The sequence below is a fragment of the Macrotis lagotis genome, chromosome 8, assembly GCF_037893015.1.
Source record: "Macrotis lagotis isolate mMagLag1 chromosome 8, bilby.v1.9.chrom.fasta, whole genome shotgun sequence".
NCBI lineage: Eukaryota > Metazoa > Chordata > Mammalia > Peramelemorphia > Peramelidae > Macrotis > Macrotis lagotis.
Genome location: NC_133665.1, coordinates 182,089,921 through 182,115,121, shown reverse-complemented (window position 1 = coordinate 182,115,121; position 25,201 = coordinate 182,089,921). Strand labels below are relative to the sequence as shown.

The following is a 25,201-nucleotide window of genomic DNA, read 5'->3' as shown; positions in this document are numbered from 1 at the left end:
CTCTGTGTTGGGGGACTGGGTTCTGGTGCACAAGTTACACACTGGGAATGAGAGGGAGGGAAGAGACTGAGTGGAAGGCTGACCTCCTCCCAGGTGAAGACGGGTTGAAGGACCCAAGAACGCTGAGCCTGGAGACCAGGGAGGATGCCGCAATTGGCTTCCATGGTTGAAGGGCTGCCTCAAGAAGAGGGGTTGGTTTGTTATGCTTGGGCCTCAAGGGAAGAACTGGGGGCACGGATGGAAGTTGTGATCATTTAGGTTTGATGTCAAAAGAAACTTCCTAAAAATGAGAAAGTAGCTGGAGGTGCTCTGGGCTCCCTCGGGAAGTAGGAGGTTCCCGGTGATATAGAGGCCAGAGGGCAAGGCTTGGTGTTAGAGTACCTGAATTCAAATGCCAGTGTGATGCTGCCTCCATGTGCCCCAGTTTCCTCATCGAAGCCCCGAGTGCAGATCCTAGGATCCCTCCCTTAGAGCTCTTGGATCTAAGATTGGTTAACTCTGCATTCTCTTGGCTCAGACAAGATGACCCCAGAGCCCTTCCTTCTGAGATTCTATAGTTCTGCCAGGATCCACTGTAGGGAAACTTGCAGAATATCATGGCTAACACAGAGATACTGGAATTAAAGAAGCCCCTTCCCAAGGATGGTGTTCTTACCCTTGGTGTCCTGTTCAGAGACAGCTAGTGGAAGGCAGAGAGAGCACTTGGTCAAGAATCAAAGTGGACCTGAGTTCAAATTCAACCTTAGGTTCTTCCTAGCTGTGTGGTCCTGGGCAAGTAATGCTGTCTGCCTCAGTTTCCTCAAATCAAACCTGTAGATAATAATAGCACCTTCCTCCTAGGGCTGGTGGGAGATCAAATGAGATTAGCCTTACAAAGGCCTCAGGACAGCGTCTGGTCCGCTGTAGTCAATACTATGTCCTCGAGCAGTGCCCGACTAGAGATGCCTCTATGAAAGGCATGGTGCCTGCCCCAAAGAGCTTCATTCTAGGGGGGAGGGGAGGCGTGTTCCCAACAGCCACACATTTGAATGACAGGCAAAATTAGTGACCTCACTAATGATCAGCCCACTTAAGCAGGTGTGGCCCGTGTCCTCCCCAACTTTTGTCACCTGGTTTTCCCAGGGATGCGTCCGTGGACGTCACTCCTGCCATTTTGTCTGGGGAAGAAAGAGCAAAGGTCTCTGGGTCCAGCCCGGGGTTGCCCCCATGGGAGCCAGCATGAAAGTGGGAGTTTCCAATCACTGGAAATGATTCACTTAGTTCTGAACGATCAGAGGAAGCGGTTGTCATTGAATGCTTCTGTAGGGGAAGCCTGGGCAGGCCCTAGAAACTGGGTTGTCTTGGAGTCTCTGATCCAGTAACTCAGTGCTCGCCAAGCGGTCAGGGAAGGCGGATGTCCTTCCTGTTAATGTTCTTCAGTCTCCCCTTCCACCCAAGGGGCTCCTTAGGAAAGATTAATAGAGCAATTAGTGCTAGGTAGAGCAGTTTCTCGGATGTTTGTTTTGGGGGAAAAAACATCTAGAAGAAGGACAGGGAGGAGAATGAACATGGATATATAGAGATACTTTGTCTTTCCTCAGTGAAAGGCTCTCTGTCTTTTCTTTCTGCAAGATATATTTAGAGAAACTTTCTTTTTGTTTCCTTCCACTGACTCTGGCTGCTGACCTTATGGTTAGGAGCTGGACATCATCTTAGTATTAGGATTGGACATGCTGCCCCCCTCCCCCAATTTTTATGTGTCATTTCTGAAATAAATTGTTCATGGTACTTGAAACAAAAAAAATGATTGGTGAAACACATTTTTTAGTTGTTTTTCAGTCACATTCAATTCTTTGTGGCCCCAGTTAGGGTTTTCTTAGCAAAGATGCTGGAGGGGTTGGCCATTGCCTTCTCCAGCTCATTTTACAGATGAGGAAACTGAGGCAAACAGGGTGAAGTGACTTGTCTGGGGTCACATAGCCTAATCTGGCATTGTATCCACTGCACAACCCGACTGCCCATTATCTAAGTGTTGTGAACACAGGGTTGACTTAAAGAAATGAGTAATGAAGGGCAATGGTTCCTTCTGGTGAGTCTCGAGATGTCAGTTGTTTATCAGACCACTAATATCAACCTCCTTGGTCTGGAGACAGCTCTGAGAACTCTTGGCTCTGGTGACCACAGTCTCCTCTCCATGGTGCCCACAGCCTATCAGATAAATGATTTAATTAAGAATTCAATCATGCTGCCAGAAGGATGCAAGTTATCAAGATGGAACCAGACATGAGACGTGCAACTCTGCTCATAGAACAGGAATGGTCATTTATCCGGTGATGATGTGTTTTTACAGTTCCCATCGATCCTCATGGAGTTTTCAGCTCTTTGATAAGCAGGCTATTTTAGCACCAAACAATCAGAATAGGAGGAAGGAAGACTGTTACAATACAAGGGACTACAGGGTCCTGATTTATCCCATAAAAATAGCCCTGTGAATGTCAGAGGTCATGAACAAATGTGGGGATCTGTGGACTGCACAGAGCCATGACCTTGGAGAAGGTGAAGTCCAGGCCCACTCCCTAGCTTGAATCTTGGTCACTTGGTCACAGACGCAGAATGAAAGGGCTTGCACTGGAACGGGGAAGAAATAATCACAGACATGAGCAGGAGTCAGGGTGGACCCAGTGGTTAGGGCCCTGGCCTTGGACTCAGGAGGATCCAAGTTCAGATTCTGGTCCAGATGCTTAGGATCTGTGTGAACCTGTTTCCTTATCCATTAGATGGAGTTTTATCTTATTGGATTCTAGTGAGGATCAAGTTGTATATATACATTTGTGGGTATGTGGGTCTGTCTATGGGATACCCATAATATACAGACATTTACATTACCTATATGAGATTTTTACAATACACAGGATTTTTTTTTTAGGTTTTCACAAGGCAAACGGGGTTAAGTGGCTTGCCCAAGGCCACACAGCTAGGTAATGATTAAGTGTCTGAGACCAGATTTGAACCCAGGTACTCCTGACTCCAGGGCCGGTGCTTTATCCACTACGCCACCTAGCCGCCCCTATGCCACCCAGCTGCCCCAATACACAGGATCTTTAATAGATGTTATATGTAAAGCTCTTTGTAAATCTTTAAGAACTAGGGAAAAGTGAGCCGTCCTTAGTACAGGATAAGAACATTCACGCACTCAGACTGCTGTCATTAGGACATGTCTGCCATGATGTCTTGGCTATGCCTGCCCCTGTGGTGCAACTTGTGTTATCCCAGTCCTCCCATCAGTTCACTGCAGAGGGTCCTCCTCTCCAGCTGGTGCCTTCCTTCCTTTCTCCACAGGCGAACTCCTTTCCATACCTCCCTCTTGCCAGGTGACCAGCCCATCTTCCCTCCTTGCTGATGTCACTTCTTTGTTGGGGGTTCCTCGTATCCAGGACCAGGTGGGGGGGTCATCTTGGTTCAGTTTTCAGGGTGAGCATTTTGGAAGTGGACAAACTCTAAATCAGGTCTCGAGCCATTGTTTTGATTGATTGTTCGGATTTCCGAGAGTGGTGGAGAAAATGCCAGTAATTCCGTTTAAACTTGTGGGTTGAACCACCATGTCTGGTGGTTAAACATTTACCAGCCCACCCCTTCTCTTAGGAGTGGAGTCCCAAATTGATGAGAAGGAAGACCTTGGAATGTCTTGCTTTTGGGAAACTGCAAAACTCTTTTTCTTGACTCCCGGCTTTCCCTTGGTCGTCAAAAGATAGCCTCGCAGTATTGATATTTTACCAGTGTTGGATACAGATCAGTCCAAGATTCACAAACATGCACTTCCCCCACTTCCAACTGAGGGTGCTGGCGCAGCCCGGGGAGGTGACTAGAGATGCGCGGGAATCATAATGTGATCCTTCGGGCGGTGGTGGAAGGACTCTACCAGGTGGGGAAACCGAGACCCAGGGCTTCCTGGCTTCCTGGTCAGCCTGTGACCTCACCTCGTGTCCTCTCTCTCCTTTACAGGATCAGCAATTGAAGTTTAATTCGTAAAACTGCCTCCTCCTCCTTAGCTGATAGTTCCTTGTGATGCCATGTCTCTATTGTGTGGGGCATGTTGTTAGACGAGGGGCAAGACTTTTGGCAGTGTGTCTGAAGCACATGGATGTGGGAAATAAGCCCGCCGTAATTATTCTGATTGATCAAATAGGCTTGATCTGGTACTTTAAGAAAGCAACGTCTTTCCTAAATGGGTGGGTCCCCATCCCCCATGGGGGGCGGTTTGGCCTGCACGCCTGGGCGTTGCACAGGCCACCAGTCCTGGTTGTGTTTTGGCTGCCCTGTAGTCCTGGAGGGACATTCCTGGGGTCCTGGCTGTGCTCCCCTGAAGATCCTCTCAGAGGCATTCTGGTGATCTGTTGAGCTCATAGTGTGTGTGTGTGTGTGTGTGTGTGTGTGTGTGTGTAGCATGTGTGGTGTGTGTGTGCAAGTGTGTGTGTGTTTGGTGAAGGTGGCCTGGAGGTCTTCTGTGTGCCTCCTGCCCAACCACTAGAGGTCCTAGCAGGTCCCTCCAGGGGCCAGGGGTCTGCTCTGGACCCCTCTCACTGCCCCGTCATTGTTGTCCTCACAGGCCTGTGCGCATCGCTGGAAAAATATCTACTATGAGACGGACCACATCCTCCCCCACGGCTTCTGCTACATCATCCCGGCCAACCTCCAGGCCAGAGGCCGAACGCTGATCCCGTGCTACGAAGGTAAGGCCATTGTGTTGTGTTGCCCACTGCTCTCCAAACTTGAGTTGATGTTGATGATATTTCCTCCCAAATGATCTTTGGAAAACACTGGTCTTTTTTTTAAGGTCATTTTTGTCCATGTTTCTATTTTATTTTCTGAAATTAGGAATGTTGTTTTGGGCTAGGATCATTTTCATCTCCAAATGTAGCGCCCCCCCCCCAGCAGGGGGCATCCTAAGGGACCATGATCTTCTGGGGCAGGGTCCTAAGTCCGATCTTCAGAAGGCCAGTGGGTTGGAGCGGAGGTCATAGGGTGAGGGGAAGATGGGGCCCTCACATCCCCTCAGATGCTCTCATCTTCAAGGTCAGGGTGCCGAGCCCTGGGGACAGGAGGGGCACTGAGGTGGCCCCAGGTGCCAGGAAGGGGTGGAAGGAGCAGGATCTAGGATGATGCTTTCCCACAAATGACCCCGCCAGCACAACCTCACTCAGGAGATGGTGGGGTCCCACAAATGTGCCTTCAGCCCCCCTTTTCTCTAAGCAGAGGGCTTTCGGCAGGGAAGAACCCGAGGAGTGGAGGGAGTTCAGGGCCAGCCTCTGTTTCTCTCTGGCCTCATTTTTCCTTTCTGTAAACTGAGGGCAGTGGGTTCAGTGGTCTCCGGGTTCTTTCTACCTTTCCATCCTCTTGGACCTTGGACTTCTCGTTATAAAAAAAAACACCTGATGCTCATCCGTTTTCTGGTGGTTGTAAGAGCCTCTAAGTGGCTCTTGGGATGACCTGGTCACTAGGGAGACTGTGCCTGGGGTGGCTCAGTGTTGGATTGGTCAGAAAGCCCGGGACCGTCGCTTGCCCGGAGCAGCCTGGGAGCCGAGGGCCCCCTCACCCCCCTCGTAGCAATGGCCGGAGAACTCTCCGGCTGCTGGGGTTGTTTGTTTTCTTTTGAGACCCTCATTGCCCAGGACCCTGGCTTCTGGAGCATGTTCGAGCCCTGCCCTGTCTGGGTGGGCCGCCTCCAGGAGGGGTGGCCTCAGCCTCTGGTTGTGGATCTGCTCTCCCTTTCTGGGGTTTCCAGGTTTTTAGGCTGCTGGAGAGGCCTTGAACTGTGCCCCCCACTTCTCCCCCCCCCCCCCCGTGTCACATGTTTTCCTGCGCCTCGAGGGCTTGCCGGGCAGGATGCTGGTCAGGAGGTGCTGGAAGGGAGGAATGGGGGACCTTGTGATCCCTGACACCGCCAGAGACTGGCCCCTCTCCTGCCTCCCCCGCCCCTTCCCTCCTCTCTCCCCAGAGGGAGGAGAATGGTAGGGGGGCTGTTAATGGGACCACTAGCCCTCTAAATGACCCAGGGCTTAAATGGGGGCTGTCTGTGGCCCCTCAAAGGTGATGCCGGGATGGATGGGCTCAGTTGCAAGGGGATTCATCTCATGGGGCAGAGTCTGCATGTCCCACGGTCAGAGGGTCAGAGGTTCTGGGTCAGCTATCTCGAGTCAGAAGGGACAAGCTGGAGACCAACTTGAGCCACCTCCACACTTTATGGTTGAGGAAACTGAGACCCTGGATAACAAACTGATGAGCTGGGAGCCAGGAAGTCCTGAGTTCAAGTTTCCCACCTGATGGGTCCTGATTCTGTGACCCTGGGCAGAGTGCCTAGGATGTGCATAGCACTAATCTATATGTTCTGCATTGATCACATTTGATCCTCACAATCACTGGGTTAGGAAGGTGCTGTTACGATCTCCATTTTACATCTGAGGACACTGAGGCAGACTGAGGTGACAAAGCTGAGACATGTCCCAGGTGGGATCTGAACTCAGGTCTTCCTGGCTCCAGGCCCAGTGCCTGGTGCACGGTGGCAGCCCCAGCTGGGAAGGTTATCTGGCCTCTGGAGCTCAGGTGACTCTTGGAGATACTAAGCCAAGAGTCCGTGTTCTTTGTCACCCCAGTGACATCCTAGGTCCACACCCAAGGATCTGGGCTTGGAGTTGGGGTGACGGGACATCGACAACAAACCAAACCCCAATAGTGCCTTCTCTAAAGAAGCTTCCCTCCTCCTGGGGACTGCAGCATGTGGACCAAGGGGGACCTGGAGAGAAGCTTGAAGAATTTTTGAGACACATCATTGGGGGGGCATCCTGTAGGCATAGCCCCTAAGCTAAGCTGAGCTTGGCAGGAGAATGGAGCCCCAGAAACACGGGGTGACCAAGGAAGAGGCATGGAGGAAACAGATGACATCACCAGTTGGCTGGTTTGACCAGAGAACAGAAAGGGTATGAAGGAAAAATATGAAATAAGTCCTAGAGAAATGGGGGGCCACCTGGACCCCCCAGACATGGCCTAGGAGTAGGGAGCCACAAAGATTGTCCACTCTGCAGCCACTTAAGACCTTTGTAAGTGAAGACTGGGGGGGCTCATTTGTGTGGGGGGGATGGTTTGGAAAGGGGGATGAACGAAAGCTGGTGAAGCAAGAGACGCTGAGGGTCCAAGGGCTTTGTGAATCGAGAGAAGGGGCCGACAGAGAGACATTGTGAAGGTTGATGCACAAGACCCAGCCATCGATCCATGTGTCAGCACCACGTCTTCCTCTGAAGAAGCTGCTTGTTCCCCAGGGGAGGGTCTTCTGCAGGGAAGCTCCAGTGGCTCTTGTCTCCTCTCTGGGGTCCAAACCCACTGCCACAGTCCGGCTCACAACGACAGCTGTCCCTTAATGCAGAAGAATTCTTGAGGCTGGGCCGCGATGGGCACCCCCTGCCCATGATTAGAAGAGACAGAGTGAGCTATGGGTTGGTGGGGGATGAGCCACCCTGTGGGCATGGAGAAGCCCAGAGTTCTGGGGTTGGAAGGAATCTTTGGTCCAAACTTCTCATACAAAGGAGGCATCAGAGGCCCTGGGGCCCAAAGAGGAGGGGGCAACTCTCATTTCTCCAGCACCAGAAGGGCTGCAGGGCTTTACAAGGAGCCGATCCCTGGATCCTTCCAGCACCTTGGAAGGGAGGTGCTTATTAATGTCCCCATTTCACAGATGAGGGAATTGGGGTACACAGCTAGGAAATGCCTAAGGAAGGATTCGAGCTCACTCCTTCTTGACTACCAAGTCGGGCACTGTCCACTGTGTCGCCTTGCTCTTCTGTGGGACTCTGCATGGGAAGATGGGTCGCATTTTACAATGTCCAGGAGAACCTCAAAGCACCAATGAGAACAAGAGCTGTCATTGATAAAGCTTCTTAATGTCTGCGTCAGCGAACAGGCATTGTAACGTATAGGTGCTGTCCTGAATTCTGGGGATCGCCAGAAAAGGTAAAACCAGCCCCTGCCCTTCAGGAGTTTTCCAGTCAATCAGTCAGCATTTATTAAGCACCTGTGATGTCCTCTGCCCTAAGCTAAGCTTGCGGTCTAAAGGAGGAGTCAAGATGTAAGTAAGTAGATGACAGTCACGGGCTGACCAGTGCGTCCTGCTCCTGGGGGTTCAAAGACTAAAGCAACCAGCCCCTGCCCTTGTGGAGCTTACCGTCCAGGGAAAGATGGCAAGCATTAAAAACACGGTGCCATTTCCCAAATGCGGCCTCTTCTCCGCCTCCTCCTGCCCTTTGGTTTGGGGGGACGTCCCCCATTATCAGTGACAATGGCCCCAATCCTGAGGCTTACTTTGAAGTCGCAGGTCATCCGCGGGAGGATGCGTTTTTCATCCACTTTCCCTGCCGGTGTGGATGGTCCAGCCTCTGGAACTGTCGGTCGAATGGTCAGCCTGGCACCAGCCCAGCCACAGGAGCCGGCCCCAAGAATCTCGAGTTTTGCTGTCCCTTGGTGTTTCCTTTACAGCTTTTTCCACTTTTTTAAAAAAGCCTATTTCCAGTGGTTACGGAGTTCCATTTACTCATCATGGAACTGGATTTTCCACCCTCATTGGGAATTCAGAAATATTTTAAGGTTGGAAAGTTATTTTTTCCTTGCTGCTATTTTATTTCCTGGTTAAACGAAAATTATGAAACCATGAAGATATATTACAAACAACCCATCGAGGTGGCTGTTTCTTCAGGGGTAATGACAGTTAAAAAGCAAACAACCCCTCCCTCAGATCTGTGAAGGGAAACCCCGAGGGACAGGCTTCGGGAGGATGGCCCTGTACGCTGGAGCTGCCTTGCTGGAGCTCTCTGCCATAGAAGATGAGTGTCTGGCACCACACTTTCCTGCAGGCGCAGGAACAATCGAAACAAGGCAGCTTGTCTAGTGTGGGATGATCCCAAGAGGCCTGGACCAGAGGAGGATTCGAACCCCAAGTTCCCGAGTCTTCCCCAACCACAGCCCACTACCCACTCTTCCATCGTGTGGGGGACTTAGAGCCAAGAAGAACCGAGTTCAAATCTTACCTCAGACACTTACTGCGTGATCCTGGGCCAGTCATTTAACCCAGTCTGCCTCAGTTTCTTCTTCTGTAAATTGCCCACACCCCACGGGGTTGTGTCAAATGAGCTGACACGGCAAGGCTTTGCAAAGCTTAAAGCAGTTCAGAAATCCTAGCTGCCCTTATTATTTATACTGTTAATTCATCCATAAGCAAAATCGCAGCCTTCAGTGGCACCCACCTGGGTGGGCTTGCCTCCCTGGCCTCACTCTCCTCACCTGGAAGGTGCTGGGGCAGGGCCAGCTGACTCCTGAGGGGCTGGGGACCCCCACTATCTCCCTCTGCTTTCCCTATTTGCCTCAGGCTGTTTTTCTTTCCATCTTGGAGAGATGAGGGAGACCCACAAAGCCAGATTCTCCCTCTCCTTTTGCCATGGCGGGAAGCCTCATCTTCCGTTTCCTTCACCTCCTCACCCAGGTGGGCTGGGGCTGGGAAGGAGGTAGGCTGCCCACTGTGGGAGCCCCTCCCACCCCACCCCCCTTCCCAGCAGTGGGAGCCCATGGGATGGTGAGCTGGGTATGCTCATTGTGTATGGAAGAAAAGCCCTCCCTGGCAGAACCAGGGCCTGGTCACCATGCCCACCTCCACCCTGGCACTTCCTGGTCACTTTGGGCCAGGGCCTTCTCTGGCTTTCTTAACCTGCTTTGTCCACCTGGTGGAGACCTGCCTGAGGTCCCTGCCCGCTCCGCTTCCCCTGTGGGCAGAGATGTAGACTTCTGGAGGGAACAGTGGCTTGTGCTGAGGATGGTCATAGCCTCACCTGTTTGGTGCCATTCTTTGTCTTCCTTTGACCACTCTCAAAATAACTGAAATGATTGGTATCGTTTGTGTTTCCATCATCCTTTCCAAATCAAAGAACTAACAGAGACAAAAAGTGATTCTCCAAAGCTGAATCTGACAGTATCCAGTGTTCCACATCCATAGGCCCCCACCTCTGTAAAGGCTTAGCATTATTTCCATAGTGATGAGGCATAAAAGATAGAGGCAGCTAAGGCTGCGAGGGGTTGGCATCTCTATTCCCTCCTCAAGCCATGAGCGATGGGGAATGTGGCAATGATGAAGACCTGATAGCCATGGCCCAGAGGAGGGAGGAGGAGGAGGAGGAGGAGGAGGAGGAGGAGAAAACCCTTGAAATGATGAAGAATTAGAGCTACTGCCAGGAGATAAAAGGGAATCTAGCCCCCGGAGGCAGAGCGGGTGGCCCCAGCTGTTTCCCAGAGCAGCCTAGGGTGTCAAGAAGCCTTTGTTAAGCCCGGGGAGTCTGGTTATGGGGCCCACCAGAGTGAGTGACAGCTCTGACCCCTCATTTATTTTCCAGCCCCTTCATTGTGGTTCCTGTGAAATCAGTGTGGGCCTGATTGTAGCTGGCATCAGATAAAGACGGGTTAGATAAAGGCTTGGGGCTTGTTAGACCCCAGGCTGGGTGATGGAGACCCGGTAATGAGTAGGGCACTTACAGGGAGCTTGCAGTCCAGGAATTGGGCTGGATGCCCACAGAGAAGTGTGAGGGGCATCTCCAAAGGGCTGCCATTCATTCTGGTGGCGTGAAGGGGGGGCCAGGTCCTTCATCCTTCCAGGTGGTCAGTTCTTACCATGGGCCATCCACTTCTTTGGTGGCCATGTATGCTTTAGGAAAGGCACTGATAAAGTGAGGGGTGGTGAGAGGACCAGAGGGTACCTGGTGCCAAGCAAGCCACACACACACACACACACACACACACACACACACACACACACACACACAAGCACAGACACACACTCCTACATAATCGCCCCAACATAGATGCCAACGCAAGGAGGAAGGGCCACCTTCAGTGGTAGTGAGTTCTCCATCAAGGGAAATTAGATCATGCCAACCTGGGCCTGGGGTCCTCAGAGGGTCTCAGAATTAGGACTGGAAGAAGGAGCCATGGTTGGTGCTATCTGCATGCTGGTGATCAGTATGTTTTTTCCCAGGAGACCCTGCTCCCAGAAAATGTATTTCCACAGAAGTCATAAAGAAGGAAAAATGAGGTTGGGCAGAGTACAGGGTCTTCTGGCTCTGGGACCTTACCCCCGCTCCCCCATCTCAGATTTTGTATTTGGAAGTTAAGTGACTGCCCAATAAGGGGATGGGGTGCTACTCCTTGGAGGCCTTTCCATAGGTTTGATGACCCCTTGTTGGGTTTGTTGGGGAGACATGGGTTGGAGTAGATAGTCACTGAGACCCAGGGCTAAAGGACCCCAAGAGGCAGCCATAGGGGGTGCTGAGGAGAGAGATCTGGACCCCAGAGTTAGAAAGACCTGAATTCAAATCCATATGCAGACTAGTGACTTGGGCAAGTCTCTTAGTCTGTTTGCCTCCGTTTCCTAAACTGTAAAATGGAGATCACCAAAGCATTTACCTCTGATGGCTGTTGTAAGGGTCAAATGAGAAAATATTTGAGGAGTGCCTGGACCATGGTAGACACTTCATAAATACTTGTTCCTTTCCCTTCCCCTCTTTGAGTCCTCTCTGGGCCTCAGTTTCCTTGTCTGCAAACTGACTGGTTTATAAGGTCTCTGCTCAGTTCTGGGAAAGATGGAGTTGGCTGTCAGACTGGGAAGAGGAAATGAAAGAGCGCTGTCCTGGGAGTCAAGGGGCCGAGGTCCGAGGCTCTCCTTGGGCTAGCCGCTGGCCTCGCTGAGACTTGGCTTTCTCATCTGTCAGAATAGCATAGATCAGAGAGAGAAGATGGTTTAGAAATCATCCAGTCTGTCCTTTTCATTCTACAGAGAAGGACAAGAGGAGTGACTTGCCCAGTGTCTCCTTGGTCATAAGGGACAGGAGCTGGATTTCAACCCAGGTCCTTCCATAAACTCAGATCCCAGGGGGAGGCGGACCAGTGACCTCTACAACCTCCTGGAGCTCTCTGTCTGTGGCCCTTTCAGTGCTACCATGAGGGTCCAGGAAAAGTGTGTATGAAGCCTGTGATAAGCCCCCTGAGCTGTGCTAATTGTGAGCAAGAGTCCCCCCCTTCTTCAGCCTGTGGCCCGAGGCCTCCTTGGACAATTGGGGAAGAAGCTGAGACAGCCGAGCTGACCCAGACTGACCCCTACTGTGGTTTTCTCTCCCTTTCTTCTCCATCTAGAATATAAGAAGAAATATGGGGAGGAACACGGCTCCTGCCAAGCTGGGATAGCGGGCTTCTTCACTAGCGTGAGTATTGTCTTGGGGAGTATGTGTGTTGTGTTTGTGTGTGTGGGGGGTGAGGGGCAGTGGCGGTGTCTTGGATCACTGTTGTTCTCTCCTCTGGGCTTCATTCTGGCTTAAAAGAACCCCTCTGGGCCTCAGCTCCCGATGAGTAAAACGGCCCCCAAACCTCTTTCAAGATCTAAGTCTATGAGTCTCTGACTCTGTGACATCTGTGGGCCTCAGTTTCCTCATCTGTGAAATGAGAATTTGTTTCTGGGGTCACCTCCTAAGTTGAGCCTTTGAACCCTCTAAGAGGAGACTTTGACTGGACTGCTCACAGTCACTGCCAGGACCATGTGAGAGTGACCAGTGCTCATTTCCAAGGTGATTGAAAAGTCCTGGTTTGCCCTGGGGGTGCCAGGTGGGCCACTGTGGGGCTCGGACTTCAGAGTGGTCTCCCAAGGCAGAGCTGCAAGGTGGGGCAAATGCAAGGTTGTTGTACAAAGTAATCTACCAGCAATGGGTGCTGGCCACATGGGCGGTGGAGGTCTTTCCGCAAGGCTTGGTGACCCTTTGTTGGGTTTGTGGTGAGGGTCTGAGTTGGCCTACATGGTGGGAGATCCTGGAGTTCTTTCTAGATGGCACCAGCTCTTAGGAGATGGAGTAGTCTGCCTTCTCCAGAAGAAGGTTTAGACCGCTGGATGCCTCGTTGGCCCAGGCTTGCAACCAGTGTTGAGTTGGGGCCGATCCGTCGATCCTTGGCAAGGATTCTGGAGTGGCCCTCCTCCATCTCTTGTCTAGGAACTGAGGAGGGGTGTTGGGCAGGTGGCATGGAGCCCCCCGCTCCCTTGCCCCCGAGTCCTGTGAATCAGGGCGGGCGGCCCCTGCGGCTACTGCTGTCCATGGTGGTTCTCAGGACCAGGGATTCTTCCTGGTCAAGTTGACCATTCCTAGCTGTGGTTGCATTTCTTCAAGAGCAGATGTGTGTCGGGTGTTGTGTGTTGATCTGTGTTTCAAGAAGAAAACCTTTAAAAATCTAGATACTTTTTTGGTGAGGATCAAATGGGAAAATGTTTGCACAGTGCTTTTCAAACTTTTAGCCCCTCTGGTGGCATAACAGTTGGATGCTAAAGGAAAAGAGAGGTCTTCCAGCACCTCAGAGATGCCTCATTCTTCCCAGGGCTATCCTTTCTGACCTCCAGCCTGCCCCCAGTGGACCCCTCCCCAGGTGGCATCATGTGCTTGGTGCCCTTGCACCTGGGGATGGCTTACCTGGGATGCCAGGCTGGGGTGCTGTGAGGTGAGGGACCTGGTTGGCTGTGCCAGGGATCCGTCCACTCCCTTTGGCCCAGCCCCTGGACAGAGACAGCTGTTTCCTGGTCTTTCTGTGCTTGGCAGCTGCCCTGGGTTCCCAGGCACCTCCTCCCTCAGGGCTTCCCTTTGTTCCAGAGATTCCTTTGAACTCATTGCCTCCCTGCCCCTTGACATGGACCAGGAAGCACAGATAAATGGGGGGTCAGCCGGGCAGCTCCCCAGGTCTTGCACCTTCAGCATCCTGCCACCCTACTGTCCTTCTAAGGGGGTGTTAGACCCACCATGGTCCTTACGTTGTGCTAAGCTTGGGAATCATGGCCCTGCTGCCCCTCCAGACTGGCCTGGGACCCCTCTCCTCTTGGCTTGGGGAAGGGGTGTTTGCTTTGGCTGAGGACACTGTTGAGAAACCTGTTCAGTTGAATTTCATTCATGGTTTAAAATTATTTCCTTTTTTTCCACCTCACACGCACTTCTTTGTGGCCCCATCCCTAGGCAGGGTGGTCCTTTATCCATTTGTCATTGATCCTCTAGAATTTCAGTGACCAACCATGATTCCAGAAGACCATTGAGGAAGAGGGGTCCTGACAGAGAGATGCTGGACTCAATGCATCAAGCTTTTATTATGTGCCTACTATATATGAGGCATTGTGCTAGGTATAGCCAGAGAAAAAGAAGAGAGTCCTACCCTCAGGGAGCTTCTGCTTAGTTATAGCTCCCCAAACTGGGGTGGAAACAGGGGGAGAGGGGATGGTGTGAGGCATGCCAAGGAGCTGGAGCAGGTTGGTGGGAGCTCCCACTAGATTTTGTCAAGTCTTAGTGGGGGGGGTCATGTGGAAGAAGGAGGAGCCATTGGGTTGGGGCTGGGCCTCAGTTCCCTCATTTGTAAAATGAGTGTGGGGTGGGGTGGTCCCTGGGTTCCTTTCTGGTGATCCTCAGGTGTTTGAAGGAAGACAGAAGTCCTTTGTGACACCCCAAAGCCCCCCATCTTGAGGCCTCTTCTTTCTCTCCCTCCTTGGAACCTACTTGAGCTGAGGGAGGATGCTCCAGCCTAACACAGCTAGGGAGCCCTGGGGAGGAAACCACGGGGGAAGGAAGGTGCCGGCCGTTTGTCACTGGGGTTTCCTCTAGAGAGCCTGCCCTCCCAGGCCCCCGGGACGATGGTTTCCTCTGCCCTTCTCCCCAGTTCCCTCCTTCCTGAATGAGCAGTTCTCTCCTCCCCACGCTTCTAGCACCCACTCCCATCTGCTTCTCATGCTCGCAGTGCTGGGCACCCCTTCAGAGCTGCCTTTCCTTCCTGTTCTTGCCTCTTTCCCACTTCCTCTTTAGTCTCACCCCTCTCAGCGATGGGCCATGGCACCATCTGGGGACATGGTTACACAGGCCCCTGTACTCCGGGACACGTCCTGTCCCTGGGACTTGGGAACTGGCAGCTGATGGGTTAGAATTGGGGGTTCTGATCCTGGCCCTGTCACCCACAGCCTGTGTGACCCGGCTAAGCCCTCTGCAGGTCTCAGTTTCCATATCTGTAAGATGGAGGAGTTGGATTCGATGCCCTGAGCTCCCTTCTGACTGCGACACTGGACCCCAAGGGCCATGTTGTTTTGTGTGGAGTAGAGAAGGACCGGGAATGTTCATGGGATGCGCCTCAGAGGGTGACTCTGATTTTATTGATGGGGAAACAGAAGCCCAACCCCTCAAATTGTACTAAAATCAAACCCTGGGGTCAGTCCCAATTGTTGGCCATAATCACTCCTATGACTCAGTGACCCAGGAGAAGTCAAGAATGATGCTGTTGCTTAAATCTTGTGATTTATGAATCTACCAAATCCTCTGATTCCAAGCTCTGTGAGCAAGAAGCTTCCACAGTGTAAAAGCCCCAGCAGAGAAGAGCCAGATCACACGGGGAAAGGAGCAGGAGAAGGGAGTCATCTGCATCCTCCTACCTCAACTTCCATCTTCTTGACCCCAAGTCTTGTGTTGTAACCACTGCACCACACTCTCAGCAGTAAGGCCTCAGCTGCCTTTACCCCTGTTCCTGAGTCTCCCAGGTTGATGGGTTGACAGAGGCCCCAGGGCTGTGCTATCTTAGCCCCAATGCTTTCTGGTTAGTCTTTTCCTAAAAAACTCAAACCATTTCATTTTTGAAATGGATCTGACACTTCTCTCTTCCAGATAGGACCTTCTCACCCTCATCCTCAGGCAGTTCTGGGGGCACCTTGTGCTCCCTGTATCTGAGGTTGCTGGGAAGGAAGCTTTGTGGACTGTTGAGCAGTGCAGGAATGTGAGCTAGTGGTCCTGCCAACCCCCCCCCCCCCACATGTGAAGCCTTCTTCTAATGCCTCTCTTCCTGAAGGCCAAGGCTGGTCCTCCCTAACCTGAATGAAGCTTGGCATCCGTGTCCTCCAAGGGCCAGATGAGTTAAGTTAGGGAGGAAAAGAAGGGAATAAACACTTATTGAACTTTGGTGGAAGCCCTCTGCTAAGGAAGCACTTGAACAAATATTCTCATAATAGCCTTGGGAAGTAAGTGCTTCTCTAATTCTCACTTTACAGTTGAGGAAACTGAGGCAGAGAGCAGTTAAGTGACTTGGCCAAAATGCCTGAGGTTGGATTTGAACTCAGGTCTTCCTGACTTCAGGCTGGCCAGTGCTCTAGTCAACTGTGCCACCAAGTGGCCTTCTGTAGTTGGATTGTTTGTTAGGAGACACTCAGCACCAGGTGGGCCACAGGGAGATGGGTTTTGGGGATCAAGATTCTCGATTAAATTATCAAGGTTCTCATTGTCTTAATCAACAGCATCATTCTTGATTTTTCCTGGGCCACTGAGCCATAGGAGTGATTGTGGCCAACAATCTGGACTGACCCCGGGGTTTGATTCTAGTACAATTTGGGGGGCTGGGCCTTTATTTCCTCCTCTACAAAATCAAAGGGTCACCCTCTGAGGCCCCTTCTAGCTCTGGATCCCATAAAGGTTCCCAGTCCTTCTCTACTCCACATAAAACAACATGGTGCTAGGGGTCCAGTGTTGGACTTCGATGGAGTCACATCTTTGTGGAAGCTCTGCCTCTGTGTCTGGGAAGCCTTCTTTGGAGAGTAGCCACCTTCTTGCCCACTGCCGGGATATCCATCATCACCTCTTGCTGTCTTCACATTCCCACTTCTGGTGGGCCATCTCTCCTCTCCTTAACTCGGGACTTATCAACTTCTGTGAGTTTGGAAGGCAAAAAGGGACCTATAAACCTGTGTAAACAGAACAGGAACCCCATCTTCTGCCCTGCAAGTATGGGGCTCAAGCTTCCAGTGCAGGTCACATCCACAGCAGAGAGGTGCTGGACTGGGGGTCAGAAGATCTGGGTTCAAATCTTGCTGATGATTCTTACGAGCTCTGTGGCAAGCCATTTCCCTTTGACGTTCTCATTAGTCAAATGGGGGCGATATCCCTTCCCAAGGGGCTGTGTCCTCTGTGCTTTTCTGGCCTTGGTGTCATTATGGTTCCTTTCATTAGCATCAGATCAGAAAAAGAGAGCAGAGAGGCCCCTTACAACCATCCCATATAGAGAGAGATGACACTCCTCACCAGGTCATCAACCAAGGATTTGAACCTGGGCTTGCCACTTCGTGCTCATTCTTGATTCTGGAGCCTTTCCAAGACGTGTGCTCCATAGTGAATGGTTAAGAAATGGGCTCCTCATTGTTAAGACCCTCATGAATTATCCACTCTTACCCATGTCCTCTGACCCCTTTGGTCCTCAGGCTACCATGAAGTCACTCTAAAGGAAAAAGGTAAAGGTCCTTGACCTGTCTTTGAGGAATGGACCTCTTTGAGAAGGACTGGTGGACATGCTGGCCTCTCGGCCTTGCCTCTGGCCATTTCCTGCCAGATTCTCTTACTGCTCTCCCTGTGTGATTTTTTTTGACAGGAGCTGGTCGTGATGGGAGCACCAGGTTCTTTTTACTGGGCAGGGACAGTCAAGGTCCTCAACCTCACAGACAACATGTCCTTCAAGCTGAATGATGAGGCCATCATGAACCGGCGCTACACATACCTAGGTGAGGGTCTGGGGGGCCATTGAGGAGGTCAGGGAAGGGGAACTGCTGGGAAAAGTGGGTTTAGACCTTTGAAGGGGTTTGGAGTCCAGTTCAAATGCAAGGCCTTTTTAAAATATGATGGTTCCATTGAGTCAAATTTTGGAAGAGCCACTTGGGCTCTCAGCCCAATGCTCCCGTCCCTGAGATGATCCAAGACTGTAAGGTTCAGGAAAAAACCACAGAGAAGTCCACAAGGATCTTGCTGGTTTATTGCTTGCTTAGCCCTTCTCATAAGCATGTACTCTTCTTTATTGGGTAGAATTGTATTTGGAGGAGGATTATTCATTCATTTGTTCAGTCATTTATTCATTAAGCAGCGTACAAGTGGAGATAAGACGTTGTCTTCATAGACAGACCAGGAGAGGAAGAATAAGATAACCATATTAAACCCAAGGGCCTTAAAGAAAAACATAGGCCCCCTCTGAGGTCTGGAAAGACTGCTGGGAGCGGGGGGGGGGAGCACAGAAGACTTTTCTCCAGGGTTTCAGATGGACTTTGAAGGATGGCTAGGAATTAAACAGATAACAGTTGAGCAGTGAGGACATTCCAGTTCATGGGATAGCAGCAAGGCCACAGAATCACCAGAATAAAGGGGCTGTCTAAGAGCCCCAGAATAGTCCACTTAGCTGAATTGTAAAAAGTATGGAGGGATGTGGGAAGATGGGATGCTGCCAGTCTGTGGAAGGCCTTCAATGCCAGGAAGAGGGGTTCGAATTTTTGGCAGGCAACTGGAAGCCACTGGAGGTTGTTGAGTGACATATCCAGACCCCTGCTTCCGATGGATTATTTGGGGAACAGTATAAAAATGACTTGGAAAGGGGACAGTGTAGAGGTGAGAACCATTTGAAGGCTTTTGCAGTACTCAGGCAGTGAGGGACCAGGCTTGTTTGGGCACAGTGGGAAGAGAGGTGGAAAGTTGGATATTCAAGGGGTGATGGGAGGAGCAGACCTCTCAGGGGGCCAGAGCTCCAGGCTTAGGTCATTTGCTAGTTATGGTCAAATGCAGCAAATGGTTTTGTCTAAAAATAAGGTTGAGGCATCCTCCCAGTTTCCAGCAGGCATCTATTTGGGTTTCAAAGGGAACCCTCTAAGCTGGTTGGAAATAGACACGTGAAGAGGTCAGAGTCATCCGGTGGACAGCAGGGCTGATATACCTTGTAATTAGGGCTGCCCATGGACTTCCCTTATTTTCCCAAACCTTTTAATCTTTCTAAATGAAAAAGGAGCCAACAGGTGCCACTCAAGAATGATGATGGGCAAGCACTGGAGCATGCAGGGGGCACACACACGGCAGGAATTACAGCCTTCTGTTCTTTCATCGTCTTTCAGCAGCGAATTATAAAGCTCCATTTAGGACAAGTTCATTAGAGAAGGCCCCTGCCTGTCGCTGGCTTTTAATGGGAGGAGAGCACATGTTCTATTTGGATCAAAGATTTTAAAAAGGTTGTTTCCTTTGAAAGCAGTGAAGGCCAATGCTCCCCCTCCTCCCCTCCGGCTGCTGGCGTGTTCTCTTGTCTTACATGGAAACCTCAGATTTCTTCTTAGAAGAAAGTGGGCAATGACTGGGGGGCCTGCACTGTCCTGGGGGCATTTTGCTTGGCCATCAGGGAAACCCATCAACTGTTATGGAGAGATTCAAGTATGGGAAGGAGGAACAGAAACTGTCTCAGCTCTGACCTGCCATGGGCAGCCTCAGGCTGGTCTTGTCATCCTGCTCTTATCTACTTTTCAGTCTAGTCTCAGCAGTGGAGTCTGACCGTTGGCCAAGGGGGTCCAAGGACTCATCACTGGTCAACCACTAGACGGTGGTGACTCATACTGTAGTAATTCAGATAAATTTAACAACGGAGGGAGGATTCTGAAAGATCCACTAAGTTCTTGTTCTGTTCCTTTATGATTCTGGATAACACATGTGTAAGTAGGAGCTATGAAAGAACTCTGCTCAGAATGGGAAACAGGAGCTCAGAGCGGCCTGGGCTTTCAGACCACTCATGCTCACTATTGTCAGAACGTCTGATTCAATTCAATAAGCATTGATTGAATGTCAACCATGTGCCAAACACTGAGCATATAAAGACAAAAAGCCCCATTCTTTGCCCTGATACACTCTTTCAGGAGAAAATAACAGGTATGCAAATGAAATGTATGCCCATCACCAATATGCAAAGCAATCAGTCAATAATTTATTAAGGGCAGACAATGTGCTAGACATCATGCTAAGCAGCGGTCAAGCTAACAGGTCTTTGCAAGGACAATTATTGGTTCTACATTGCAACTTGCCCCATTGAGGCTATGCTAAATTGAGATGAGGGTTGGCATAAGATGTTAAGTGGGAATTTGGGGGGGGATGATACACAAAGGTCAGCCATCAATAGAAAAAGTTTAAAAATTTAGAAATGTATAAAATATACATATGGTATTATATAATATTTACATTTTGTCTTTTTTTTGTTTGTTTTTGCAAGGGGGTGAGGTTAAGTGGCTTGCCCAAGGCCACACAGCTAGGTAATTATTAAGTGTCTGATGCCATATTTGAACTCAGGTCCTCCAGACACCAGGGTCAGTGCTCTATCCACTGTGCCACCTAGCTGCCCCTAAAATTTATCTTTTAATTCATAATAAGTCAGATTTCTTCTAAAGGAAGGGCCAAAAAATTTTACAGGAATTTTCCAGTCTGGCCTATGTCCCTCCCCTCTGTAATATGGAAGGGATGACTGTATCCCTAAAGTAGATAGAAGGTCATTCTTCCTGAGGGGGACATGCTCATCACTGTTGACATCAGGAGAGACCTTTTATTGGAACTGAGCCTTGAAGGGAAGTTAGAGCTTCCAAGAGGCTGAGGTGAGGAGTCAGCCACCCAGTCACATTTATGAAGCACCCCTATGAGCCAAACCCTGAGCTGTGGGGTTCAAAGAAAGGTAAAAGGCAGATTTTATCCTCAGGAAGCTTACAGTCTATTGGGGGAGCCAGCATCCAACAATGAGGTACAGCCTCTAGAGAGGGGCACATACAAATCTATTGAGGTGGGTGATGGATGGGAGAAGGAGCCAAGTAGTCAGTTTGTTTGGAACAAGAAGGTGTGGGGGGAATTGAGAGAAAGAAATTGGGGAAGATGGCTAGAAGCCTTCAGGTGCAATTAGGATTTGTTGAAAATTGACTGGTTAATTTTTTCATCCAGCCTACCCAAAAATTGAGAGAATGATATGCTTAGTCCAAACATAGGAGTTTTCCTCCTACTGCTGCCATGTTCTTGGGCACTTCTCCACACCTGGAGCCTTTCTTTAATTTGAATATTTTGACTTTCCCTGTCTACCATTGTGCTGTGATAGATGATCAATCCCTTCCTGCTTCCATGTATTCATGGCATTTCAGCTACTTGCTCACCTTCATTTTGCTGCTGGGATTCAGGTTGAGAAGGAGGGGGCTGCTTTAGAAATGCTTTGACCATTTTTTTCTTCTTCCTCTTTTTTTCTCAATTTTTATTTTTTTATCCCCTTCAGGATACGCAGTGACTGCCGGTCATTTTGTGCAGCCGTCCTCCACTGAAATTGTTGGGGGAGCGCCTCAGGATGAAGGCATCGGCAAGGTGGGAGCCCGTGGAATAGTAAAGAATGATACACCTGGGTGGTCTCCAAACTGATCCTCTCCTTTTGCCTCAGAGGTGACCTCTATGACTCCATCACAAACCTTGAGTGGGTCTGCCATAGTTGAAATGCCTTCAAGCCTTTGAAATGGTGACTGACACTGAGAGTCTTTTCCAAGACTCCATCTAGTCTGGGCTGGGGACCTAAATGAAGTACACTATTGGGTAGAATGCTGTGTCTCTGTTCTTGGAAACTGACTGGGCTTCTGGAATTTAGGCCTTAGAGCTCCATGGAACCTGAGAGGTCTTCTAGTGCAAATCTTTCATTTAAACAGACAAGGAAACTGAGGCTGAGGGATTTACCTAAGGTCACATGAGTAGTAAGTTGTAGCAGCAGGATTTGAACTTGGGTCCCTCAACCCTAATCTAATGCTCTATCCACTGCACCGTGCTGCTTAATGGTTAGGGTCTGCACATAAACCTGGGGGATTGGTGGGAGCATGGGCAGGGGGAGAGAATGAGTTTTAGCCCTTTCTAGCATTGTAGTTAGGGTCAGTAGCCCTGAAGTTCTCCTGGCATGATCCATGTGTTCTTTCATTCCCTTCACAGGTTTATATTTTCAGAGTTGACCGAAGATCAGTCTCCTTGGTTAAGATCTTTCAGGCGTCTGGCAAAAAGGTAGGTAGAGGTCGAAGAAAGGCTTATTGATGGCTGATGGTTTTGGGAGGTGACCTGGACCTCATGGGATTATAGTCAGAAAATTAGACATTGAGTCCACTCTCCTCATTTCACAGATGAGGAAAATGAGGCAAACTAGGTTAGGTGACCTGCCCAGGACCACATAGTTAAGATGTATCTGAAGAAGGACTTGAACTCAGGTCTTCCCGAGTCCGAGTCTCCATCACATTACATTGCCTCTCTTAGGTTGCTGACATTTTTTTTCAGATAGTACTTTTTTCTTTAATTGTCATTTTATTTTTTCAATTACATGCAATTTTCATTCATTCATTCATTCCATTCAAATTTCAATAACATGCAGTTTTCAATATTCCTCTTTTTGTAAGGATGGTGACATTCAAAAAAGCTTTTGAATAATTTTACAAGTTAGAAAACTTGTGGTAGGTTAGAAAGAGCCCCAGATTGAGTCAGAAGATCTTAATTCAAATTCTGCCTTAATTGGTTACTTCTAATTGATCTTGGACCAATCAACCTCCCTGGTCCCAGTTTCCTCCATCTCTGTAAAATGAAGGGGTGGATGTCTTCTGAATTCCCTTTCAGGTCTGTGAGGCTAAACAAAACCATTTCTTGCTTGCACAAAATGTTTTATGATTTAAAGGAACTTAAGTGGCCCCTGGATTTGTGAGGTCTCTTCAAGGCCGTCTTATAAAGCAGGAGTTTATTCTAGTGCTTTCTCTCTGGAACAGTGCTGGGAAGGGAGTGGGCTTAATAAATATCCATCTCCAGCTGATCCTGCAATAGCCAGTTGGCACATGGTTATTTATGTATTTTCTCCCTATTAGATTGTGAGCTCTTGGAGGGCAGGCATTGGCTTTGCCTTTCTTTGTACTCCCAATGCTTCCACGACAATGTTTGTTGTCTGAACTGATTGACCTGCTTAAATACTTGAAGCCCTGCACAAGCTAAGAACAGTGGATAGAAGCTAGGAAGAGACCAGATGGGCTAAAAGTCAAGTCAACCAAGAGTCCAAAAAAAAAAATTCCCCTGGAGGTGGAGGGAGCTTTCATCTTTTGGCTTTCCTCTGTTCGTTTGGGGCAGAAGACAAGTGGCATGATACAGGGCTCGCTGAACGGATACTTCCGCCCATTCCTGGGTCTCCAGAATAACAGTTGGTGGACTGGTGTGTTAGAGATGCTCCCAAACCCTTCTCTTTAAGCTTCATGTGGGTCCGGAAGCTGAAGGAGACTGTGGCAGAGTGAGGAGGAGGCCTCAGGTTGAAAAGTTTGCCATTTTCCAGGTTTTCTTCTTTTCCTTGGGCCAGGAACCCAGCCAGCTTCATTTGGCCAGCCTTCCAGTCTTCCCTCCCTCCCTCTTCTTTCTGCCTGCTCCCATCTTCTTGTCTGGAGATTATTCATGGGGAGTCTGGAAGGGAAATGAAGGCAGGCCCTGGAGCAGGTGGCTGGTGTTGGGCCAATGGAGACCTGCTTGGGCTTTCATCCAATAATGCCCTCAGCATTCTTGAAGTGTTCACTGAGAGCAGCTCCCCTTGAGAGTCTTCATGGGGCTGGGTTCCAGGTCAGATGTACAGGCAAGAAGAAGAGGTGATGGCCAGCTCTTTGACATGCTCACGACTGGGCAGAGCAAACAGACCAAAGGCCTTTCAGCTTTTCTGCCCGGTTTTTGTCAGAGTTGTTGGCCCCATTTATTTTTGCTCAGCTTGGGGTCTGGACTGGTAGTTCTTCCCTCCATTCCACACTTACTCCTCATCGTGTTTAGCCTGGAGAAAATTCCTGAGGGCCATGGCAGCTGTCATGGAAAGGTTGACTGGTGGAGAAAGGATTCAGCCTGTTCTGCTAGATGGTCCTGGGTCTCTCCTTCCCTCCTTCCACTCACCTGCCTTTGAACTTGGGGTTCTTCTCCATCATTGGACATCGGCTAGCAAAGGCAGCTTTGCTCTTCCAATCTGCCACATGTTGCTTCTTCTTCATTAATCTGCATTACTCATGGAAGATATGGGGACCCCAGATTTAGAGCCAGAATAGATCTTTGAGGCCATCTTACCTTGTCCTTCTGAGCAATTTATAGCTAAGAAAACTAAGCCTTGGAGTGGTCAAGTGACTTCCCCAAGCTGTGGGAGGCAGATTTCTTCTCAAATCCAGGAAAAGCTTCCCCAAACAAGGAGAATGGACTAGATTGGTTTCTGCGGTCTCTTCTAGCTCCAGATTTGTAATCTTAGGCTTATAGGGTACTGAGAGATACAGCTGTCCCAAAGGATGGTGGGGCACCTTGAGGAGTAGGGAGCTCTTCATCCTTGCAAGTGGGGGCCTGTCAACTCTGTGCTGGTTGTCTTGTCAAGGGATTCTTGATCGAATACAAGAGCGATTTGGTAGATTACTGAGTCCTGGCTATGGGATCGGTGGCCCTGGCTTCAAACACACTTTGGATGCTCATTATTTGTACCTCAGTTTCCTCATCTGTAAAATGAATCTTGCCAAACTTCTGAGGTCCCTTCTGCCTCAGAGAGCCTGTGATTCTGTCAAAGAGACTAAAAATGTGAAGGGAGATGTTTATGTTTATCAACTAAAAATAAAAAAGGGTTTGAATTTTATGAGTCCTGGGAATAATTTCTTTCTGTTTTAATATAATGGATGTTGGTTTATATTCCAAGTGGAAAAAAAAGAATTCTTGGCCTGGCCTGTGCCCTCCTTGGAGAGCAGGCTCGTGGGTTGCAGCTTTCTTTCTCCCATGAGCTCACACATTCACAGCTTTTTTTTTTTTCATAAACTTAAATGATGGGAGGAATCAGCCCAGTTTTTTCCTAGCCTAGCACGTTTCCCCCCAGGCTGGCTCCATCTCGTGAGAGTTGGTTTTCCCAGTTGTCTTGGCCCTGACAGATTTATGGTCTTGATTTTTTGATAAATGAGGCACATTTATTATGGCTATTGACTGCCCTTGCAACCTTAGCACATCTATTTAGAAGTCTATTCACTGGAGGAACATAGAAAAAATTCTTCCTGTGGTAGGCCTTCAGCCAAGGCCCTTGGAGAGATTAGGCTCAGGTTCATTAAGTTTCTAAAAACTGCCATTAGTCTTCTCTGGGTGAGAAGGCACTGTGAAGGTATTCTTTCCACAGCTAGTTTTGGAGTCGAGTCCAATCAAAATCATTTATTAAACCCCTACTGTGTATCCAGCACTGGAAGTTGGAGGACCCGGGTTTTAATCCTGTCTCTGATATTATTACAATTAATTACTTAATTAATATTATATTAATGTTGGCCAAGTCCATTAATCCATATGCA

The 25,201-nt window shown here is 49.6% G+C and overlaps 1 protein-coding gene across 1 annotated transcript in view; it reads left to right on the top strand.

Moving 5' to 3' along the window:
- ITGA9 (integrin subunit alpha 9) overlaps window positions 1–25,201 on the top strand; it is a 360,075-nt gene that overhangs the window by 54,843 nt on the left and 280,031 nt on the right. The window contains exons 5-9 of the mRNA XM_074199051.1: window positions 4,586–4,709; window positions 12,196–12,263; window positions 17,473–17,602; window positions 21,142–21,227; window positions 21,834–21,902. Of these exons, the coding sequence (XP_074055152.1) occupies window positions 4,586–4,709; window positions 12,196–12,263; window positions 17,473–17,602; window positions 21,142–21,227; window positions 21,834–21,902 (477 nt within the window). The remainder of the gene's footprint in view (window positions 1–4,585; window positions 4,710–12,195; window positions 12,264–17,472; window positions 17,603–21,141; window positions 21,228–21,833; window positions 21,903–25,201) is intronic.